Here is a 19,769-nt window from a genome sequence, read left to right as displayed (position 1 = left end):
CAAGTTTCATTTTTTTCCAACCACACATTCCATTTATATTTCTTACTGCCACAGACAATTGGAAGAGATATTTTTGGATATTCTATAAAAGGTTCATTTACAATAATTTGTTTTTACTAATTTCCTACCAGAATAAAATGATCCTAATGTTTCCTTTCTTCCAGAAAGCTCTGGCAGACTTTCCCCAGTCTGGGTAGGGTTTGTCCTGAAGCATCATATCAGTGACCTGGAGGGAAAGGAGAAAAAATACGTGGTTAAACTGGTGTCACAAAAGAAAGTACTAACACAGACTTACTTTATGTGTGACACACCTGCTTCCATTCTGAGAATTTTAATTGTTCGACAGTAGAAAAATAGTATCTCTAGTGCTACTTGCAGTCAAGATAAAGCATATTGACCTGCATATGTGCCCCTAGAAGTGCACACAACTCCTTGAGAAACAAGGAAACCTGTGGAGATCCAAAGAGAAGGAGAGAAGAGGAACTAGCCTAAAAGTTACAGCAACCTACTGTACATAACTACGTTCCCCTATGGCTACAAAGCTTTCCGGTCCAGCCGGGGAGAGGGGACCCACTTTCCTGAGAGCGGCATTAGGAGAATTTCCACTCTTGAAATCAGAACTGCAGCCACAGAGTGCAAGCCTGTGAATTAAGCACTATATGCCATTTATAATCTCCTCTCGCTTTCTGGTATCAGTAAGAAAAGCACACTTGGGACTAGAGACACGAAAATCCCTTAAAAGTTGCACGAAATTTAAAAAGTATGAAATATTTATTCTCATTTTCATAATTCCTATCTAAAGAGACCATCTGTTTCTCTGTCCAGAGACTCATATGCATGCACCGCTACTGGGTGGAACACAAAAGTAAAAATGACTTTCAGCTAAATGAGGGAGGTGAATACCCCTCAGGCACTTGCACCTTCGGGAAGCTGTGTTTTCATATCCATTTACTTCAAGTTAACTGTACTAAAAAGCACCGAAAGTTACATTACAGTAAACTCATCAATTCCATTGTGCAAGAGATTCAGAAGAGTGAAAAACCTGCCCATAGGTAAAGATTAAGAAATAATTGAACAGATAAAGGAAATAGGGGTGAGCACCTGCTTCAAAACACAGATAAGTAAAACAAATTCTTACTATCTGTCATTGGTAGCAGTACACAGTGGAAAATTACAAACCGCTTTGATTAGTCTGAAAATAATCCTTAATAAGATTTCAGAAGGAAATAACTTCAAATTGAAGACAAGTTTTCCACTACATTTATTTTGATATATAGAGTTTTTAAAATCCAGTTTACCATCCAGAGTGTGAGCTACCACTTTCAATCAATAACATTAACAGTGTTTATCAAAAAGAACACATGGCCCATGATTAAATCAAAGCTACATATAAACTACATTCGACTTCTAAAGTCCAAGTCCATTTGGGGTTAAAAGTGCTCAGCGTATTAGTCTGAAGGGCTGGGTCCAAAGGATAATGAATATGTTAAATAAATAGAAAAACACATTCTAGGATTTTATGATTCCATTATGCCTAGCCTGAAGAAAGGACAGATTATATCCTGAAATACCATCTTTACTATTTGTTTTATGTAGGTAATCTTTTCTCAGACCAGCATGCTGGGGTATTTTTTTGTAAAGTCTCTATTATCTAAATAAATATTTTGATAAATATTTAATGCTGAACAAGACATCTGTAAAGATTTAATCAACTACTTTAGTAACACCTTCCTCTCTTAGGTAGAGTCTAAGTAGTAATGAATTTTTGCAAAGAAGCTATTTCGAGAGGTTTTATTCAATTTTCAAAATATTTTCTCCAGACACTTTCTAGGAAATACTTATTGTATTTGGTAGAAGGATGCAATCTGCTGCTCTATGACCAATTATTAGAGTAGCATGTTTCGTAAGAATGACATTCCAGAAGGAGACATTTTCTGAGGAAAATGGCAAGACGAAGCAGGAAATGTTCTTTCTGATATCAGACAGTTGGTCTTTCATCTCCTAGCTTTGGCATTTATTTAAAGTCATATCACCAGATCAATGTCAGGTCGGTTGCAGCTAAATTGGCTGAAGCAGAGACAGTCATTAAAGGGATGCATTCCATAAAGAGAAATCCAATTACCTTTTGCATTAGAGAAATCAAATTCATTTTCTGGTTTGGTCAAGGACAGTCACTGTGGAAAACGGCTCACAGGAGAAAAGCACTCAACACTGTCATAGTGCAAATAAGTTTTAGATACGAACATCAAAAACTCATTGCTGCTGTTAGAATGACGTTTTTAGAAAAAGAAAAAATTACAAATTTTAATTTAATTTGCACAACTTAGTATAAGGAGATGTGCCAGTGTGTATTTTTTGCTCTCTCTTTGTATTTCACAATGCGATCGCTGGCCAGCAAAATTTCCCTCTGTTTCACAGGACTGTATTTGAAAACACTGCTGATACTCCGGAATAAAAAATAATTGATCACCTCAGCAATTCTCTGTATGCATGCATCTTACATAATCAAGATAAAATAGGGAAAGCCACTTACAATGTAATTAAGTAATGTATTTTTGTCTTGAACTAAGAGATGCAATATACTTTAATCAATTAATTATGCTCCTTCAATACAGAAAGGAATGGCCCCTACATACAGTGACTGTATACTCTTTCATTTTATTTAGTGTCTCATGAGAGAAATGGTTACAGTGTATTAAAGTGCAGAACCAAAACTGCATAATACACATTGTCTGACTTCTTAAGTTACACGAATGCCACAGCAAAATATTTTTATTAAAAATCAGCATGCCTTGTATATGTTATGGAATCTTAGATTTCACTCTGCCCTGTAAAAATTTGACTTTATTAACTACTCCTATTATTCACTGCACATTAACTATGAAGATAACGTATAATAAATTAATAGCAAAATGTTATCATTCCCATTTTTGTTACAGAAAATTAAATTATTGCTTTTGATATGATACACTACAATAATTTGAAAAACGATATCATATGACATAGAAGAAAGAACCCAGTATTCAAAGTCATATTCAGAGCAAGTAACTCGCAGAGACAACAAGTGCAGAAAGCAAAATCATAAAAAATTCCCCCAAACCCCAACAAAACAGTAAGATACCTAAAATCCTGAGATATACTAAGTCTAGCAGTAAGACACCTTAAGGATCGTTTATTTATTCCTTCCGAGTAGCTGCTCTTTGAGCATATTGCTCAGGATGCTCCGCACATATTTTAGATCTCTCCTCCCTAGACAGTCATGTCAAACGATGCTACGTTGTACATCACAGGATCCTTCCCAGCAGAGGCAACGTCTGCAGCGGGAGTTTCAGGTAAGGCTAAGTATCTTTTCTATTAATAAGCTAACTGCAAGTGGAACTTTCTTAAAAAAAAAGAAGAAAATGACCTAATACTTTGGTCATGCTTTCAAAGTATCTTCCAAATTCTTCACTAGCAGGAACTATGCTGTCATCTTCAGAGTGCAAACAGATCATTCCTGGAAAACTAATGCGGCATGGGCTGCTGGCCAAGCTGTTCTCATCTGCCAAATGGCATTTTAGAAACCTAGAAGTATAAAAGTACATCGAATAGTTTCATAGCAGCACTTCTCCACATAAGCTCCTGCAGAAACTGCATCTTGAAAGAGAAATGGACTCTGGACAAGCTCTCTAGGACGCGATGTATTCCATGCTGTAGCATTCATTAAGTGGAGACCAGCGCTAAGTGGAGATTTTCATTGCTTTTTTCACATCAAAACAGTGTAAGAGCAGCCCTCCAGAGTTTAACAGAATGGAGAAGAAGCCAAGATCCACAAGAAAAGCCTGGAAATACAAACCAAATGGTGAACTCTGAAATCTTTTTTATTGTTTTGATACACTAATGAGCAGTGAAAGGTCTAACGGACAGTAGGACTCCAAGAGCTTATATCAGTAAGGACGTTGTTCATACGCAACTACTCAGCCAGGAGGACAAGACATCATGGTGCTATTGCTGGAAAATGGAGTAGTCTGAGTAACTCTGCATTTGGCAAAATACATGTATCTACCACTGTCAAGTACATGACTCAAATACTATAAGTGTTAATTTTTTCTATTTTTATCATTTTGCAATTTAAAAATATCTTATTTTAAATCATAAACACCTTCATGAGTAGCACTAAATTAAATTAATTTGAAACTCAGCCTTTAAGTAGTTCATAAGCAGCACTTTTCCACTCTCCCCAAACTCTTTACACAAGAGACGTTATTTTCAGCCCCGCAACTGAGGAATTTAATTGATAAGAATGAGTATCATAAAGTCTAAAAGTTTTCAGAAATTGTAAGGATGCCATAGTGTCAGGGCAGGTCCGAGGGCAGTTTCCCAGGCCAGGCGCACGCACGTTCCTTAGTTTTGTGCCGCACAACGTTCCTCATAAAAAGAACCCATTGACATCTTTTGCAAAGACTCAACGCCGTTTATGTGTTTCTGAAAAGTACGCATTTTTTTTCCAGAGTGGGACTACATAAGGTTAAAGTAATTATGTTTCCTGAAGTCGGAGTGTGAAGTCAATGAGAGCAAATGTATACCACTGAGTGCATACACTCTCTTTGCTTTGCTGTTATGTGCTTTTAGGTAAGAGCTATATATAGGTGTCCCACTAACTACACATCAATTCTTTATCATAGCTTGGTCTTCAAGCACTATACTACATCATGGTAATCATATACCAAACCAGGGAAATATTTAGTATTCAGTCATTAAAAGCTTCTATCCATCATTTTTGTCTTCATCTTCTTCGAGAACTTTAAAAACTGCAGAGCTGTTCACTTGAGGTACAAAAATAACCTATATGGATAATGCTTTTATGCTGCTTTCATCTGGACGTTAAGGAGAAAACTGTCTTCTATGGATCATACCTCAACACTTCCATGGCTTACACAATGATAATATGAAAGGCCTCCTTTAATTATGAAATCGTTTCGGCAGTTGAGCAGAAGTGTCGAAAACTTTGTTACACATCCTTCAGAAATAACTGTTAATTTATTTTAATCCACTCTGCTGCATTTTGGAATATACAAAATGTGCAAATGTTTGAAAACAAATGTAACAAATATTTGCACTTAGGTTTACTGATCTATAAGGGGGATGATATTTTTCAAGCTAAATATTAATAGTCAGCTGTAAAATACGCTGCTAGATTCTAAAGTAGCTTTGTCTGCTTTCTACATTTTTGAACATTCCTAATATAGTTTTATTCCCACACTGAAAACAATCAAACTCATGTTAGGTTATTTCTCCTTCAATTTAATTGTAAAAAATTCTTTTAATAGTTGCATTTTAAAAGTGACAGCAATCGCAGAGACAACACATGGCCCCTTCCATCTACTCTTAATTTTTTTCTAATTTTAACCAGAGCCAGCATTGTTCTTGTCTTACCAACACATATTGTTTTAACAATAGGTAAATCCTGAAAAACAACATTAATTTGCTGTCACAACTCAGTGATCAGTATTAGTGATAAATAATATTATGGTTCACTTTTGTTCCTTCCGCAACAGCCCCCAGTATTATTGTGTGCATTTGCACATTTCCCACCAATAAAATGTTTCCAGAGTGTTGCTCTTATGATCTGTTATTCTCCTGATCCACAGCATTTGCACACACGCACTGTCTTACACCGAATTGCCACCAAAACCAGGTAAAGAACTTCTTTTGTACAAATGCTGAGGGGGCTTACGTTAACTATTGCCATCTTTACTGATCCATGCAAATTTATTTCTTCACCCATTGAGGAAGCAAAAAGCCTCTTCTTTTTTAGCCAGGAGATCTTGATTTGGTTTTTGAATATTATCATAGCAGTTTCTGCCATAGTCACAAGCCGTGCAGGGATAAGAACTCAACAAGAGAAGAACAACTAAAAATATACACACTTTAGGCTCAACTTTAGAAAAGCCGCCCCTGCCAGCACTTCCTTTCAATTTCCAAATTGAGTTAGGACAGAATGCTCCATAAAACCAGTGTCTAGCCCACAATCAATTTGTGGTGAAAAACTTTAGATATCAAAAGGTGATTTAGGGAGAAACCTGGTCTGCAACTATTTTAGGTCTATTCAAGTTATTCTGGAAATTACACTTCATATTTCAACACCAGCACAAATAATTCCTGAATAAGTTCTGTTTAAAAAAACAAACAACATCTAAAACAAACAGAAAAGAATAATAATTTTCTTTTAACTGGAAATTCCTTGACACTTAATAAATACAAATAACTGTTTAGGAACAACTGGACAACTGAAGTAGGGCCTCTGCAAAAAAATTCTAAGCTGTGCCATCTCATTTCCTACCATGTTTCAAGTCCCTACTGTGCACACAAATCACTGTATATGTGCAACAAAATACACTGGCTGCCATGTGGTAAGCACTTGCTGTTTATACAACCAGTGAGACCACGTTTCAGAAGACTTTTTTTTCTTGCTTTACTGCTTCCTTATTAGTGTTACGAATGCAGAAGCAGAGGTCTGGGGAATATCGCGTATTACAGACAAAGTGTGAGACGTAAAGCCACACCCTGATTTTTATTTAAGGCATTCAACTCAGCTCCATCTTAGGCTGACATGGCAGGAGAGTTTGCTTCGCTCATTTGGGGAGCGTGGTGGTTTTGGTAAAAGGCCAGAGACAGAAGCGATGCCATGTTTGGTGCACGTATACCACAGGCATCTAGAGCAATGTAGAGTCTTTTTATAGTCAGCAAAAAGAAAAAGGCGTTTCGGGAGCACAATTCATTTTAAAACAGGTTCTGTTGTAAAGACGTCCCTATCGCTCCTCGCTCTAAACCAGGGCCTGCTCAGATGTTCACACCGCTGACGCTGGAAGTCTGGTAACGTGAATCCAACCGAGCTGCCATACATTTCTTAGTGTTTCTCATCAAAGTGTCATTAACTCACTTGATGAAATACATACATGATGGGTGATAAGAGATGAGAGTTTGGCATAGGCAAAGGGCCATATTCACAGCCACGGTGGGCTGATTTGGACAAACAAACTTAGAGAATCCAGGTTCCTTGGGCAGGTCCTGGAAGGGAGCAAGCCAAGGACTGTAGGGAATGGACAAGTCGTATCACGAAAGGGTGATCCAATCTGGGGAGCGGAGTCTGCCAATACAAATACCAGACAGAGAGGTACTTACCTAGGTGCTTGACTCAGCTTTCCGCAGGATGTGTTTCTGTATTTTTGAGATTAAAAATGCAGAGCTCTCTAGGGAGCGATGCCAAAGATCACTGTTTTGCTTTTGTACAGTAGACTACTGCTTAAAGCAATCAAATGGGAAGGCCTATTTTTAGTCTCGGACCTACCAATGCTCTAAGTTTAACCGGTGTTATAGGCTTTAATCCACTGACTTTAATGCAAAAGACACACCAATTGCCTAGGCTAAGAATCAGCCTTCAGGACTCCCCACCTCCTGTAGCTACAGAATCAGATTCTTTCGCAATTTATCCTTTCTTTCAGCCTATCAATCTTGTATACCTAACTACAAAGCAAAGCGCTGAAGAAAGAATTGAGACAGCATGCGATTAGCATATAGGTAGCTTCTGCTACCTTGATGGAAAGGACAGAAGGTTCAAAATGCCTTCAAGCTGAAAGGGAATTTTTATGCAAAATGCAAGTAGTAGTTTTTAAGTTAGGGTGGGATCCATAATGTATTAGAATAATGCAGGAATGCAAGCATTCCCCCATTTACCTCCAAACTACAGCAACGTACAGGTTCCAGGCTCCCAGCTCTCACAGAAACATAGGAACCTTTGTTTTATCACATATGAAACTGTACACCAAATGGTGGCACACAGTAATTAAGGTGTGATTCATTCTTTGAGATTATCGTAACCTAAGCAAAATTCTGATGTCTGAATGTGCCTGCAGGTCACAGACAACAAGTTCAGCTGACTCATCTTATAAAGGACACAGAGCTCAGGAAGGTCACTGTCAGCAGCAATGGAAAACTGAGAAAAAATCTGGTTTGATTTGGCTTAATATAACATAGATGCCGAGCTGCTCTGGCTAGATCACCAACAGTTCTGGATGTACTGACAAGGAGAACTTATGTCTCTAAAGTCAGCTCTTCTGGACTTCGCAAACAGGCAGCTTACCAGCGTACCTGCTGTGGGGCATGCTACCAGCTAGACCTTGTATTTAAAGAAAGTCAAATGTCAATTCCCAAGACACAAAGGAGTCCCATGCAAGATGTGTTCACAAGACAAAGGTTTCTATTCACCGAATTTCATTTCAGGCCTGTCTTCTCTCAACACCTCCATCTCGGTAGCCTTGCATGTATTCACGTGCCGTGACAGATGCAGACAGCTTTCAGCATGGGCCATTAACTATTACTCTTGGGCAGCGGCATCATTTTTATTTGTATCATGATGCCCTCAGAGACTCACAGTTAGACTTGTAAACTGTCAATGCAACTTTTTCTGTGTAGTCTATGTTTTGATGTGCCAGAAGGTCAGCATTTGCTGTTCCAACAATTGTAGTTTTGAAGTTCTTGCCCTTCAGAAAAAAGTTGGTGTCCATAAATGACAAGACATATGCCACTTGGTGCCTCTTCATCTGCCTTTCGCCTTCCCGCTAGTACTTTTAAATTATATTGGGTGAGCTAATGGATGACAGAAGCCCAACAAATGCATAGGCAACACCTGCAGTGAGGACATAGTATTAGGGTGATTCTATGGCAGGTGAGGGAGTGAAAGAAGAAGAAGACACATTTCTGGCAATAATTTGTGACAACAGCATATTACTAATGAATAATCTGGGAGGTTGCTGCTTTCTTCTCCATTTAACTTCCACTTAGTGACTACTGAGGAAGTATCATCTTGTGGAGAAGACTGAACGAATGTGAGATATAATGGGTGTGTTTTGCCACTTGACTGTTGGGAATTGTTTTCACTTTACACAATGTGTTTCTAGATCAACAGCAGACGTGAACTGCAGTAAATATAAGTAGCATAAGCACGTCTTTCAAAAATCTCTGTTGGTGTCTACATCACACAGAACCTGGTAAAAATGAATTAATCGATTCAAATAAAAATGAAGGATACGATTTCAAGCTCTGATGTTTACCCTCTGTCTTCCACCACTCTCTCACACCCAGGCACGTAAACCACAGGAGAACCAGCTGAACACTGGGAGGTCCCCAGCGACGTGCGGGAGGCACACAGGCCACTCTGCTGAGACACCCGCCTGCTTCCTCTTGCCAGAACAAAGAGCCTAATTAAATGAAAATCCATCTCCACGCTGCTGACACTGTGCTGCTTTTCCAGTTGATTCAGAGCTGTAATGTACTGACAGGTCAGAGGGGTTTCAATCTATTTCACTTCTTTACGATAACTGGCACAGAGAAGCCGTAGCTTCAGAGTAAGTAAATGGGAACTTGAAACTTCCTTTATGTGGCCTTTGCTGTTCTGCACTCATAGCAAACACAGCTACCATAAGACTGTATTTCCACTCGAAGTCGAGAATGAGAACAATTCTGTGCAAAACAAGTTACTCATCGTTTCTAGAAATACTGACTTGGAAGTGAAAACTGTTAACAGAAAACAAACTGCAAAAATTAATGAAGCACTTCTGAAAAACCTTCCCATGGTACTTTACAGTATTTTCTTTATCATACTACAGGGGATTATACAACCAAAAGAGTTTTCTGCTCAGCTCCTGGTCCTTTGCCAGACTTATGGGCAACATCATTAATTGTTTTTAATTACCCTTTTATACTGAAGCTACAACCACATTGAGAACATAATCCATCAATAATTTAGAAATCCTTCTATTTGATCACATTTCCTGTGCAATTCTGCACTTGAGGTGCAAGCATGGTCAGTTTTGTCCAATCCCCTTTAAAAAAAAATTACTTTGGTCTTACTTTCAGAATAATAAGGAGTGTACACAGAACGTACTCAGTGGAAGGTGGTTTGTACCCGTTCCACTTCAACAGAAGAAAATCTCCAAGCTCTGTTGCAAAGTCACCTGCTATTCTGAATAACAAATATTTTGCTTTGAAAAAGTCAGCCAACTATTTTTTGTGTCTGATTGTGTTCTTCAAGAACATTCAGATAGTCAATTTTTTAACACCTCAGATTATAATTAAAATGTAAAAATACCCATAAAAATGCACAAAAGGAATGTAGTATCTTTTTGGAAAGTAGAGAAACAATGATTACTCTTAAACTGTATTGGGATTGTTCAAGGTATTCTCGGTGCTGAAAGAGAAACGCAAAATTAAGTATGTCCCTATTCCCTGAATAAGGAACTTTTGGGATTAATTATTCAGAAAATTGAGATCACCACTTAAGTTGTCTCTATTAAAGAATCATAATATTGGAGGCCTTTAGGGTTTCAAGCACAGTGGTATTGCTATTCCCTTAAAATGGTGTGATTGGCTCAGCTCAGATATACCAAATCAAGAAAGATAATATCATTAAGTTTCTTTTTATTTGCATGGAGGTTTTAAGGTTTGTGTTTTCAAAGACTACCCACCAAATATGATGCCTTGAAATGAGGCGGAAGATAAGACACTCTTATAGTCACACAAAACACCAAACTTTGGCTTTTAGATAAAATTCCTGCTACTGCAGAGTCAAGACATAATATTACAATTGTTAACAACTGAGAATATTGATATCTTTTTGTATAATAAACAACGAAGTGGAAAGCTGGTTATTAAACATTAATGGATCCAACTGAAGATGTCTCATGCTGATCCTTGTTTGGGAAGAATATTGAAGATACACAGGGGATAATGGTTTGTGAAGAATTCTTAAGTACTAGCTGGGTTGCTAGAGAGTGTTTTCGAAATGGATGTACAGCAAGATGAGAGCTGAGAGAAATTGCTGTTACTCACACTTCCTTCTGGACTTGTGCTGAAAGATGTTCCACAGCCAATTTGACAGTAAGTAGATCCCAGGTTTTGCAGGATGGGAAGTCAAGGATGGCTAGAAATGACTGGTAGTAACATTGCTTTCTTGCATCCCCTTGGCTATAGAAAATAGCAGTCTAACCAAAATGCTTAGTTACCTGAGTGTAGGCAGAACTTCGTCTTTTTGTTGCTTTGGTTCAATAAGGAGTGAAAGAATGCCAGGACATCTGGGCAAACAGAACATTCAAAGAGTATGGAAGGAAATTCATTCCACTTTTAAGCACACTTGAGAACACAGTCCTTAATAGACAGTTGGGTTTCAGCCTTCTATATTATAAAGTCTGTGCCTATGCTACATTTTCATTTGAAATTGAGTCTCTCTTAAAAAAAAGAAAGAATCAAGGTTTTTTTCAGGTTTTCTTTCCTGGCTTCATATGCATCACTATTCGTCTGCAAACATTCATCCCATGGGGAAGCAGGATTGTTATAATTTAGAAGAAAGCAAATAACATTAGATCATAGTTGCACAGTTATTTGCCATTTGTTTGACATGTTTATTCTTTATCTACTGTCTACACACAAAGCCATATGAAGTCAGCTAATGGTCACTCATTAAAATGTACTTTTACCTTATACATATTCATAAGACACACTGTTGAGAAAACCAATATATTCTTTAAAAAAGAACAAAGGAGAAAAATCTCAAGGAGACCAACTTTAGATGAAAGGGAAAGTGCTTTTCTTAAAAGTTCAGATGTTACAAATTAAAAAATGCTGCTTTATCAACATGGTATGAAGCAGATTTTTTTATCAGATTCTCTTTTGAACAACAATTTTTGGTCAATTATTACTTCTCATGTGGACATTTCTCAAGGCTGAGCCATACTGTGTGCACAGCTGATATGGTACAATCTTTGGTCTACAGCTGGTCTTGTTTGTCATCTCGGCTTACTTGATTAAGCATTTTAATCAGTGTTTTGCATAAGATTGTGCACCTTCTCTTGAAAATTGGCTGGTATTTAGTTGAAAACCAGTTGACTTCTCAACATCTTACTTAGGCTTTGGCCGTTTCTCATTCCATAACTTTTGAAGGGTTTAGAGTCGGTATCTTAAATTCTTTCTTTACAAAGCCATAATGAATATTGTCCAAGAACTGCAAAATTCTGCACTAATAATGTTGGTAAGCAGCTTCCAATGAAGCTGGTAAGCTGTTTTCTGTTTTACATTTAGCATAATGCCATGGAGAATATATAACAGGACTGTCTTAATTTGCCTTAAGCTTTGAGCTTTTTGCCTCTAAAAAATAAAACACTAGTTTTAGTATTGTATTTATCCCTTCTCTTCTGACTGTTTTGTCAAGTTGTCCCTTTTCTTCAGCCAGATCAGGTGTTTGGGGGGGGGGGGGGGTTGGACAAAGTAATTCTCTTTTCCCCCCAGAGTTCTCAGGAAATTGAATGCAGATTATATTTACGTGCTTGAATTAGCTATAAAGTACAATTTAAAATCACCTTTATTTCATTCATCCTGTCTATGTTTAAATATGTTTCCCTTATGTTATTAACATAACCCAGGAGCATTACCATTTGGGCTTTTCTGAGTAGACCATTTGGCTGAGCTCCAGCTCCTTGCCTTGCTCTCTCAGCACAAGGAGGGAAACACCATATTTTGGGAAAATGTAAGTCTCCCCTCCAGAGCCCATATCACCTTGTCTTAATACCTTCTAGAAATTTTTATTGATAAATGAGAAACAAAAAGCTCTCCAATGACTAAGCATAAACAGAAGGACTCAAAAAAACCCCAACCTTTGCTTTACAGCCGCAAAGAGAAGGCAAAAATTCAGTTAGATTATTAGTGTTCTCAAACAATAACTACATATTCTCAAGGGGTATGAGACAACAAAATTCACTTTATGTTGGAAAAGATAAAGATATGATATTGACTGGATATCCACTATTGCAATAGGTAAAGTAAATACATATTTACCGTTAATTTACTTTAAGTTATATCACCTCTATATCAAATATATACTTTCTGCTTTACTAAAGTCTCATCCTCCCTGCCTTGGCTACAATAGGTCATCTTTGAACCTGTCCCTAGACTCCACTTTCAATGCCTCTCAATTCTCATTGTTAATCCTAAATCCTTGTTCAGAAAAATGTATTTTAAAACTGCTCAGCCCACGACTGAGTAGCCTGATTATATGAGAGCACTGTGACATTGTACCTGATGACTCCATTCCACCTCCAGTTTGAAAGACAGTCTGTGGAAAACTAAGCTAGTTCTGATGCACTTGCATTTTACCCTAGGAACATACTAACCTAGAAGGCATGCTGCTGGCTTAACTACTATCTAGCAGAGTTAATGTGGTAAAACTTCAAGCATAAATGACAAATACAAGTGGTGATGCTCGGCATACGTGTAATGCATAAAGCTGGAACATAGATTCCCTGATTTACCTTGTCACATAAATAGGAATCTCAAGAAAATGTCCATATCAGTTGGCTGAAAAATTGGAACAGAATTTTTTAGGTTTATTTATATAAGCCTACAAACATAAATCTATATATGCTTGAAACCCAGTAATATCTGTAAACACTTTTATTAAAATTGCAGCTCCTCTGTGTATATTGGCTAAACTGCTTTATAACAGATGAAATATGATTACAGCTCTAGATTAGCTAAAATTGGTATGACCTTGGGTCTAGTATGAAGTATTTCTCATGTAAAAATACAGTATGTACAGGCATTTTTAGTTTGTAATAGGACCTCCTGGATCCTACGCACAGAAAACCAAAGTTGAATAAAGACTCTTATCAGCTTTGAAAAATCTGATCATGTTTGATGGGAAAATGAAACAAGAATATAGACAGTCAGAGATGACTGAAACAAGTTCTAGAAAGAGACAGACCTTGATGGAAGACAGAAGTGTGGAAATGATAAAATACTAAAAATGAGAGCATGAGGTTGAAATACGCTCAGTGTACGGACCTACTAATGTATAGTTGCAAAAGAATGGAGATCCAGTTCAGAGCTTAAAAGTACTTGTTTACAGTTCCTTCAAAACAAATGAAGGTTGACAATGACAGGTAGATTATCCCTCAATTAGAGAAAGCTACCTCTTTAAGCTAGATATTAGAATACATCCTAGGACAGCTCACATTGACCATTTGTTCCTGAAGTGTTCGAAAGAGAATCCAAACAGCTGTTCAAGTAATACAGGAGATCAACCCACAGGACAAGAACCAAGCCAAGACAGACTAAAGACACAACTTCTGGGGGCAGAAAGTTCAGGTCTAAGAAGACCCCAGTGTTACGCGCTTGAGAGACAGGCAGAAGATAGATACTAACTAAAGTTCTTAATTCTGAAAGTACTCCTAATTAGACTAGTCTCTAGATTTTTCACTTGCATGAGTAATTAAGATATCGTAAAAGTACACAGAATCCAGAGCTGTCATGTGAATCTCTGATGTCTGCTAGAGAAACAATGGAATAGTTGCTTAGTAATTTATAAGCTTTACTATTTTATTTGGTAAATATGTGAAGAGACTTCATATGAGCCTTTGAGCACCTTTGGTCCACAATGCAGCAATGCTGGAATGCAGCAAAGAAATCTCTAAGCTGGCATCAACACAAGGCCGCGTGTTTTCTCAGCGGACCACAATGCCATCTGCACGTACTTAACTTCGGCTCACAGGCAGCTGACCTAAAATGCCTTGGCCTCCTGAGAGGCAGGCATATTAACTTTGATGTAGTACCACAAAACACAGCTTTCGTTCTTATGACCCAGGCCTGACATCTATCCATTGCTCATCCTTGTGCTTCTTATGCTGGCGTTTGCACAGATGGAGTTAGGCTGGACACTTGCTATTTTTTCCCAATCGACAAATGAAATGCAATGAAGTTAAACTGATTCATGATGTGAAATTTTCAGTTCAGCTAATAGGCTAACAGGTTAAACTATGTCGTAATCCTGTATTCAGCAGACAGCAATTAGATTTAGATTAGCATGAGAAGACTCTGAGTTTTCTCCTTGTTCTGACTGATGATCTATCAAACGTTGATTCGTTGGGGCTTCTTCTGTACTAGGAGTACAAACGGGAAGGTGATCAGCGCTATCGAATGTAGTATCTGTGCCAGATACCTCCGACACTGTTTCTTCACCAAGCCTAGACCCATCCCAGCAACCATGAAACTTTTGGGTTCCAATAATGTAGGACATAAATTTGAACAGCTCTTGAATCCTATGTTGTAAAGCTATCTATCCCTGGCTTGGCTGCTGTCAATCATTTCCACTACAAAAATAAGGCTGTGAAAGATCTGGGACAATCCTGCCAACAATTGACACGCGGAATTTGCCGGCAAGTTAGTCATCAGGCAATGGAATGCCTGACTGCAGAATCACATTCTTCAGTCTCAGTTCTTTAACCACAGCACAGCACTCCCAGTCAGTATTGGAAAGTAATATTTCTGCCATTTTTAGTAAAATTGTTTTTTCCATTTCTGACTACACAATTACCAAAAATATGCTGGCAATTACCAATGATAGTAAACAGGATGTATTTGGAGCTGTTACTTGCAATCTGGTGTATAGAATTGATGAAAATGATCAGAAAAATGACAATTTGCTAGCTGTTTCAGTAAAACAACCAATGTAGCATAAAAACAGCAAATGAGTGTTTGATTTCCTGTGTCACGGAGATACTTCCATTAAGCCCTCTTACAAGTAGAAAAAGAGGCATGTAGGCTTTAGGAAGAATAAGTGACTCGAGGGATTAAAATTTGTAAAATTACATTAGTGATGAGTTCATTTTCAATGGTGAATTTTTTAATAGCACACTAAAAAGTGATAGCCACAAGTCTCATGCTAGTACAAGAAAACAAGTTTATAGATAAATGACAGGTGCATTTGCATTTTTGTTTTGCATTTTTGCAGGCATTTTTGTCGATCCACGTATCCTATGCATAAACATAGGATTAAATATTTCATATGCATATGCCTTTCTGGCCTGAACAGAGTGCTTTTAAGATCAGGCTGGCAGAGACTAACAGGCTGAAAAATGAACTTAGGTCCCAGTTCCACAAAGAAAAACTTTTGTATGTAAGGGCAGCAGTTGACAGACTGCAAATTCAAATGCCGTCAACAATGCCAGGCTCGAGCTCTTGCCCCGGTCTCTAAGGCAGGGAAATCCATTGCACTGGACTATCTACCACTCTCTTACCGAATGACCCTCCTGCTTGCCACCTGCCTCCCAACAGCATGCCATCCTCAAACTAGTCTCACTGGGTATCTTCCCATTCCTACCATGAAATAGTATTATCTAATAAATAAATAGATGATCTCAAGGCTCAAGCCTTTTTTTCTGTAAAACCTCAGGGATTAATTTTGTCCTCCATCACTCCAGAGGGATTTTCTCCATTGATTGTTCTGGTTACACAAAATGACCTAAAGGTGTTCTTTAGGAGTCGATGAGAAAGCTCAAAGTACACCAGCTTTCTGGAAGTCTGCATTGCCTCTACACTGTCACAACTCCACTGCAATTATTAGTAACAAAATAATTTCAAAATGCTGGGAAACAAAAAATGGGCAGTGAGAAAGTGCTTCTAGAAAGGAGAATGAAGCAGAGCTGAAGACGCTGTGTTGCTACAGAAGTGTTACAAAAGCAAAGAATGAACTACTTCAAACGGAAGAATTAATATCAGGTTTAAGTGCATACCCAAGCAAAACAAGTAAGTCATATTTACATATGTGGTTTTAGCTATAGCATCGCAAAAGTTCTCCTTTGAGCATTGAAAAGGATATTTATGAAGGGTGTTATTTACGAAGGGCATTTATGTGCCAAAAACCTTATCTGACATCCTAAATATATGGTATGTACATATCGATACTATTTTACAGCAGAATGCGCAATCAGCACAGACAGCATATGTATGGTTGCTCTTACTAAATTCTTTTACAATGCTCATTCTGCTGTGGGAAGGTGCTGAAATGCAGTTAAAATACACTTTGCCTCTGCTCATTCTTGGTTTTGTAACTGTTGCTTAACTATTGGATTAGTTTGAGTGTGAGGTTTTTTAATCTAAATTTTTGAGTGAGAAATCCTGAATTGCTATGAAGGAATCTCCAAATTACCTTTTTTTTGGCCTCTGTCTTCTTTCACATTCTAGATTCTTTATATTTTTCCAATCCAAGAAGTTTCTGGCTTTTTAATTTTTGCAGTATTTTTATTAGCATACATTGTACAAATGTGTTCCACTTCAGAGAAAATCCATTAATGATAATTATTTTAGCAGTTTTTCAGAAGTTCCATAGATAAGTAACTTGCAAAGATTTTCTTCTTTGTTAGTAGTGTGATAGCAACAAAATTCCAGCTTGAAAATAAGTCCTGTGGTTTCGATTATACTCCTTTCTCATTAATCGCACTATGAATTAGAAACCCACCAATAAATATTATGGCACAATGATTAGGAATAGATTAAGTCGTCAATTGGAACATGACTAGCAGCAGATTCCTATGGCTTATATTGTTTTGTGACCTTTTCCACTTATGAATCAAATTAGGGAGTTTAAAATCTGTAGTTAGCTTTCTCAGATCAAAATAACGATGCTTTTGGCAGCATTTTAAGCCTGCTGACTTTGTACTGAAGTGCATGGAGAGGGTTCATGTGAGCCATTCTGCTGACTTGTGTGTGTGGTCATAACATCCAGCTGAAGGGTGACAGAAACAGACTGAAAAGGCCGCTTAAGAAAGTTCTGCATGGCCATGGCCATCTTCATTTTCACACTTTTGGTTGACCCCAACATCATCATGGCAAAAAGAACATGCTGCTTTGTAGGTCCCGTAGGATACCAAAAATAACCAGACAAATGATACCAACCACACAGAAATGTTAAGGAAGGCAAATGAACAAAGCCCATTTAACTTTAGCTATTTGAGTTGAAATGAACTTGCTCAGACAGCTGTGCCTGTTTACTATACTGGGGATTTCAGCACAGTAAATATCAAGTTACAGGCACATTTTGGACACGCTTTATTTTTTTCTGGAGTTGTCTTTGCACGCACATGACATTTGTCTTCCATGTGAAAAACAGTCTAATGTGACTGGCATTTTAAATAAGTTTCTAGGATAACAGTACTTTTTGGCCTAGATCCCTAGTCTGAGACTTGGGCATGAGAGGACAGTAAAAACTTTGAACCACATTTGTACCTTTCTGCTCCTAAAGCTCTTCAAGCTCTGACTCGGCTCGTAGCGTTCAGACTGTTAAACATCAATGGTGTTTGCCCACCACCTCAAGGCATCGTCACCATACCAATTTCCCATCCGTCAGCCAGGCAAAGAGCGAGTGACCTGTTACACCCGTAGCTCCAGCCACAAACACGCAGACGCCACTGTAGATACCTCACTCCTCTAGAAGCACTGAGGATCACACACCTGGACTGACGACGAGGTTTAGTTATGGCTTGCCAAGGACGACTTCTTTTCTTCTGGTTGTTGGGATGTTAATAACAAGATGCTGCAAATACAGTACATAATGGAAGTACGGCTTGGGACCATCCGGATACCTACTGGAGGGTGAGCTGGTGTGAGACGCCTCCCACGAAAATCCAAGAGGCTGCCTTATGCTTGAAAATATAACACATTTCTGTGGAACGGCCCTTTGCAAAGCTAACCCTGTGGTGTTTGACACTGAAGGAAAACCTCAGCTGTTCTACACACGGCAATAGAAACGGGTTTGCCAAACCGAAACAAAGACGGAGGAGTTTATGATTCACAAGGGATCCCAAAATACCTTCTGCTCATTTCTGAAGGTTAAGAGCAGTTCTGACTCAGGATCTTTGACTTGTCAAAATCAGTGGAAAGTTACTATGACAAAGGATGAAGGGGTTAAATTCTGCTCTCCATTACACAGCTGTAAACTCTAGGACAAGCCCATCAATGTGAACGTATGGCAAGAAGGATCATTATGTTATACTCACCTAAAAGAGAACAGAGTTTAGCCTAAAGACTTCCCTGTTCTTGCATTCTGGTGCTTCAAAAGGCAGTCAGACTTTCCTGTCACGGTTTATTACTCTCTCCCCAGAACTGTTTGACACAAATTACAGTTTTCACACTCTTGGTGTCTCTCACTTATTCCTCATGAACAATATGTAATGCATATAGCACAATTAGCATCAGTATGGTCTATTTAAGAACAGGTATGCTATAAAGTTGCTGGAAAGAACATATGAAATACAGAACTTTAAATGACAAGAATTCTGCATTCGCTAAACAAAATCAAGAAAATAATTCAATTCTAATTATGGCACACAGTTTAAGAAACTAGATAAACAGTTTTAGAAATTATACCAAGTGCAAAATAGTTTCTAAATATTAATTAAGGGTTCTATTTAGAAATATTTCACACATGATTTCCTTACCATCTGTATTTGTAAAACTTGAGAAGAAGAAAAATGTAACAACATCTGGTTAAAATTATTTGAAGGTGCTAATACTACACTGCTTGAATCTACATTTAATAAAAGTATTCTCCCTCTCTTAAAACCTTATTGTTTTATAGCTGAAAAGAAGGCCAATATATTCTTTGTGTAGACTTGTCATGTGTCTACAAGAAGTGTCAAACTATATTTTTAGCTATGGAGTTTACTTAATCCCACAAGACTTTATCCTGCCTTTATGTTGACAAATGAACAAGGCTGAAATATACGGGATCTGAGCTTCTGTCAAGACACACTCCGTTACAAAAGTCATTGTTCCTGCACAGCTGCTTCCTTTAAGCCATTGACTTAAACACAGTTTTATTATTCTTCTGGGCTTATTACTGAACTCCTCAGGAGCTGTAGTTAATTGTCTCCAAGCTTTATGTTTCTAGACAAGCCAAGAGAATG

The 19,769-nt window shown here is 37.9% G+C and overlaps 1 protein-coding gene across 4 annotated transcripts in view; it reads right to left on the bottom strand.

The window, feature by feature from the left end:
* The window catches only part of TMEM117 (transmembrane protein 117), a 236,162-nt gene that overhangs the window by 77,448 nt on the left and 138,945 nt on the right, over positions 1-19,769 (bottom strand). For all 4 annotated transcript variants that reach the window (XM_049813840.1, XM_049813838.1, XM_049813839.1 and 1 more), the window contains one exon: positions 129-226. In XM_049813840.1, the coding sequence (XP_049669797.1) occupies positions 129-226 (98 nt within the window). The remainder of the gene's footprint in view (positions 1-128; positions 227-19,769) is intronic.

Source organism: Accipiter gentilis, chromosome 11 (assembly GCF_929443795.1).
Source record: "Accipiter gentilis chromosome 11, bAccGen1.1, whole genome shotgun sequence".
Lineage (NCBI taxonomy): Eukaryota > Metazoa > Chordata > Aves > Accipitriformes > Accipitridae > Astur > Astur gentilis.
The sequence above is the reverse complement of the archived record's forward strand: the minus strand, read 5'-3'. Positions and strand labels throughout refer to the sequence as shown.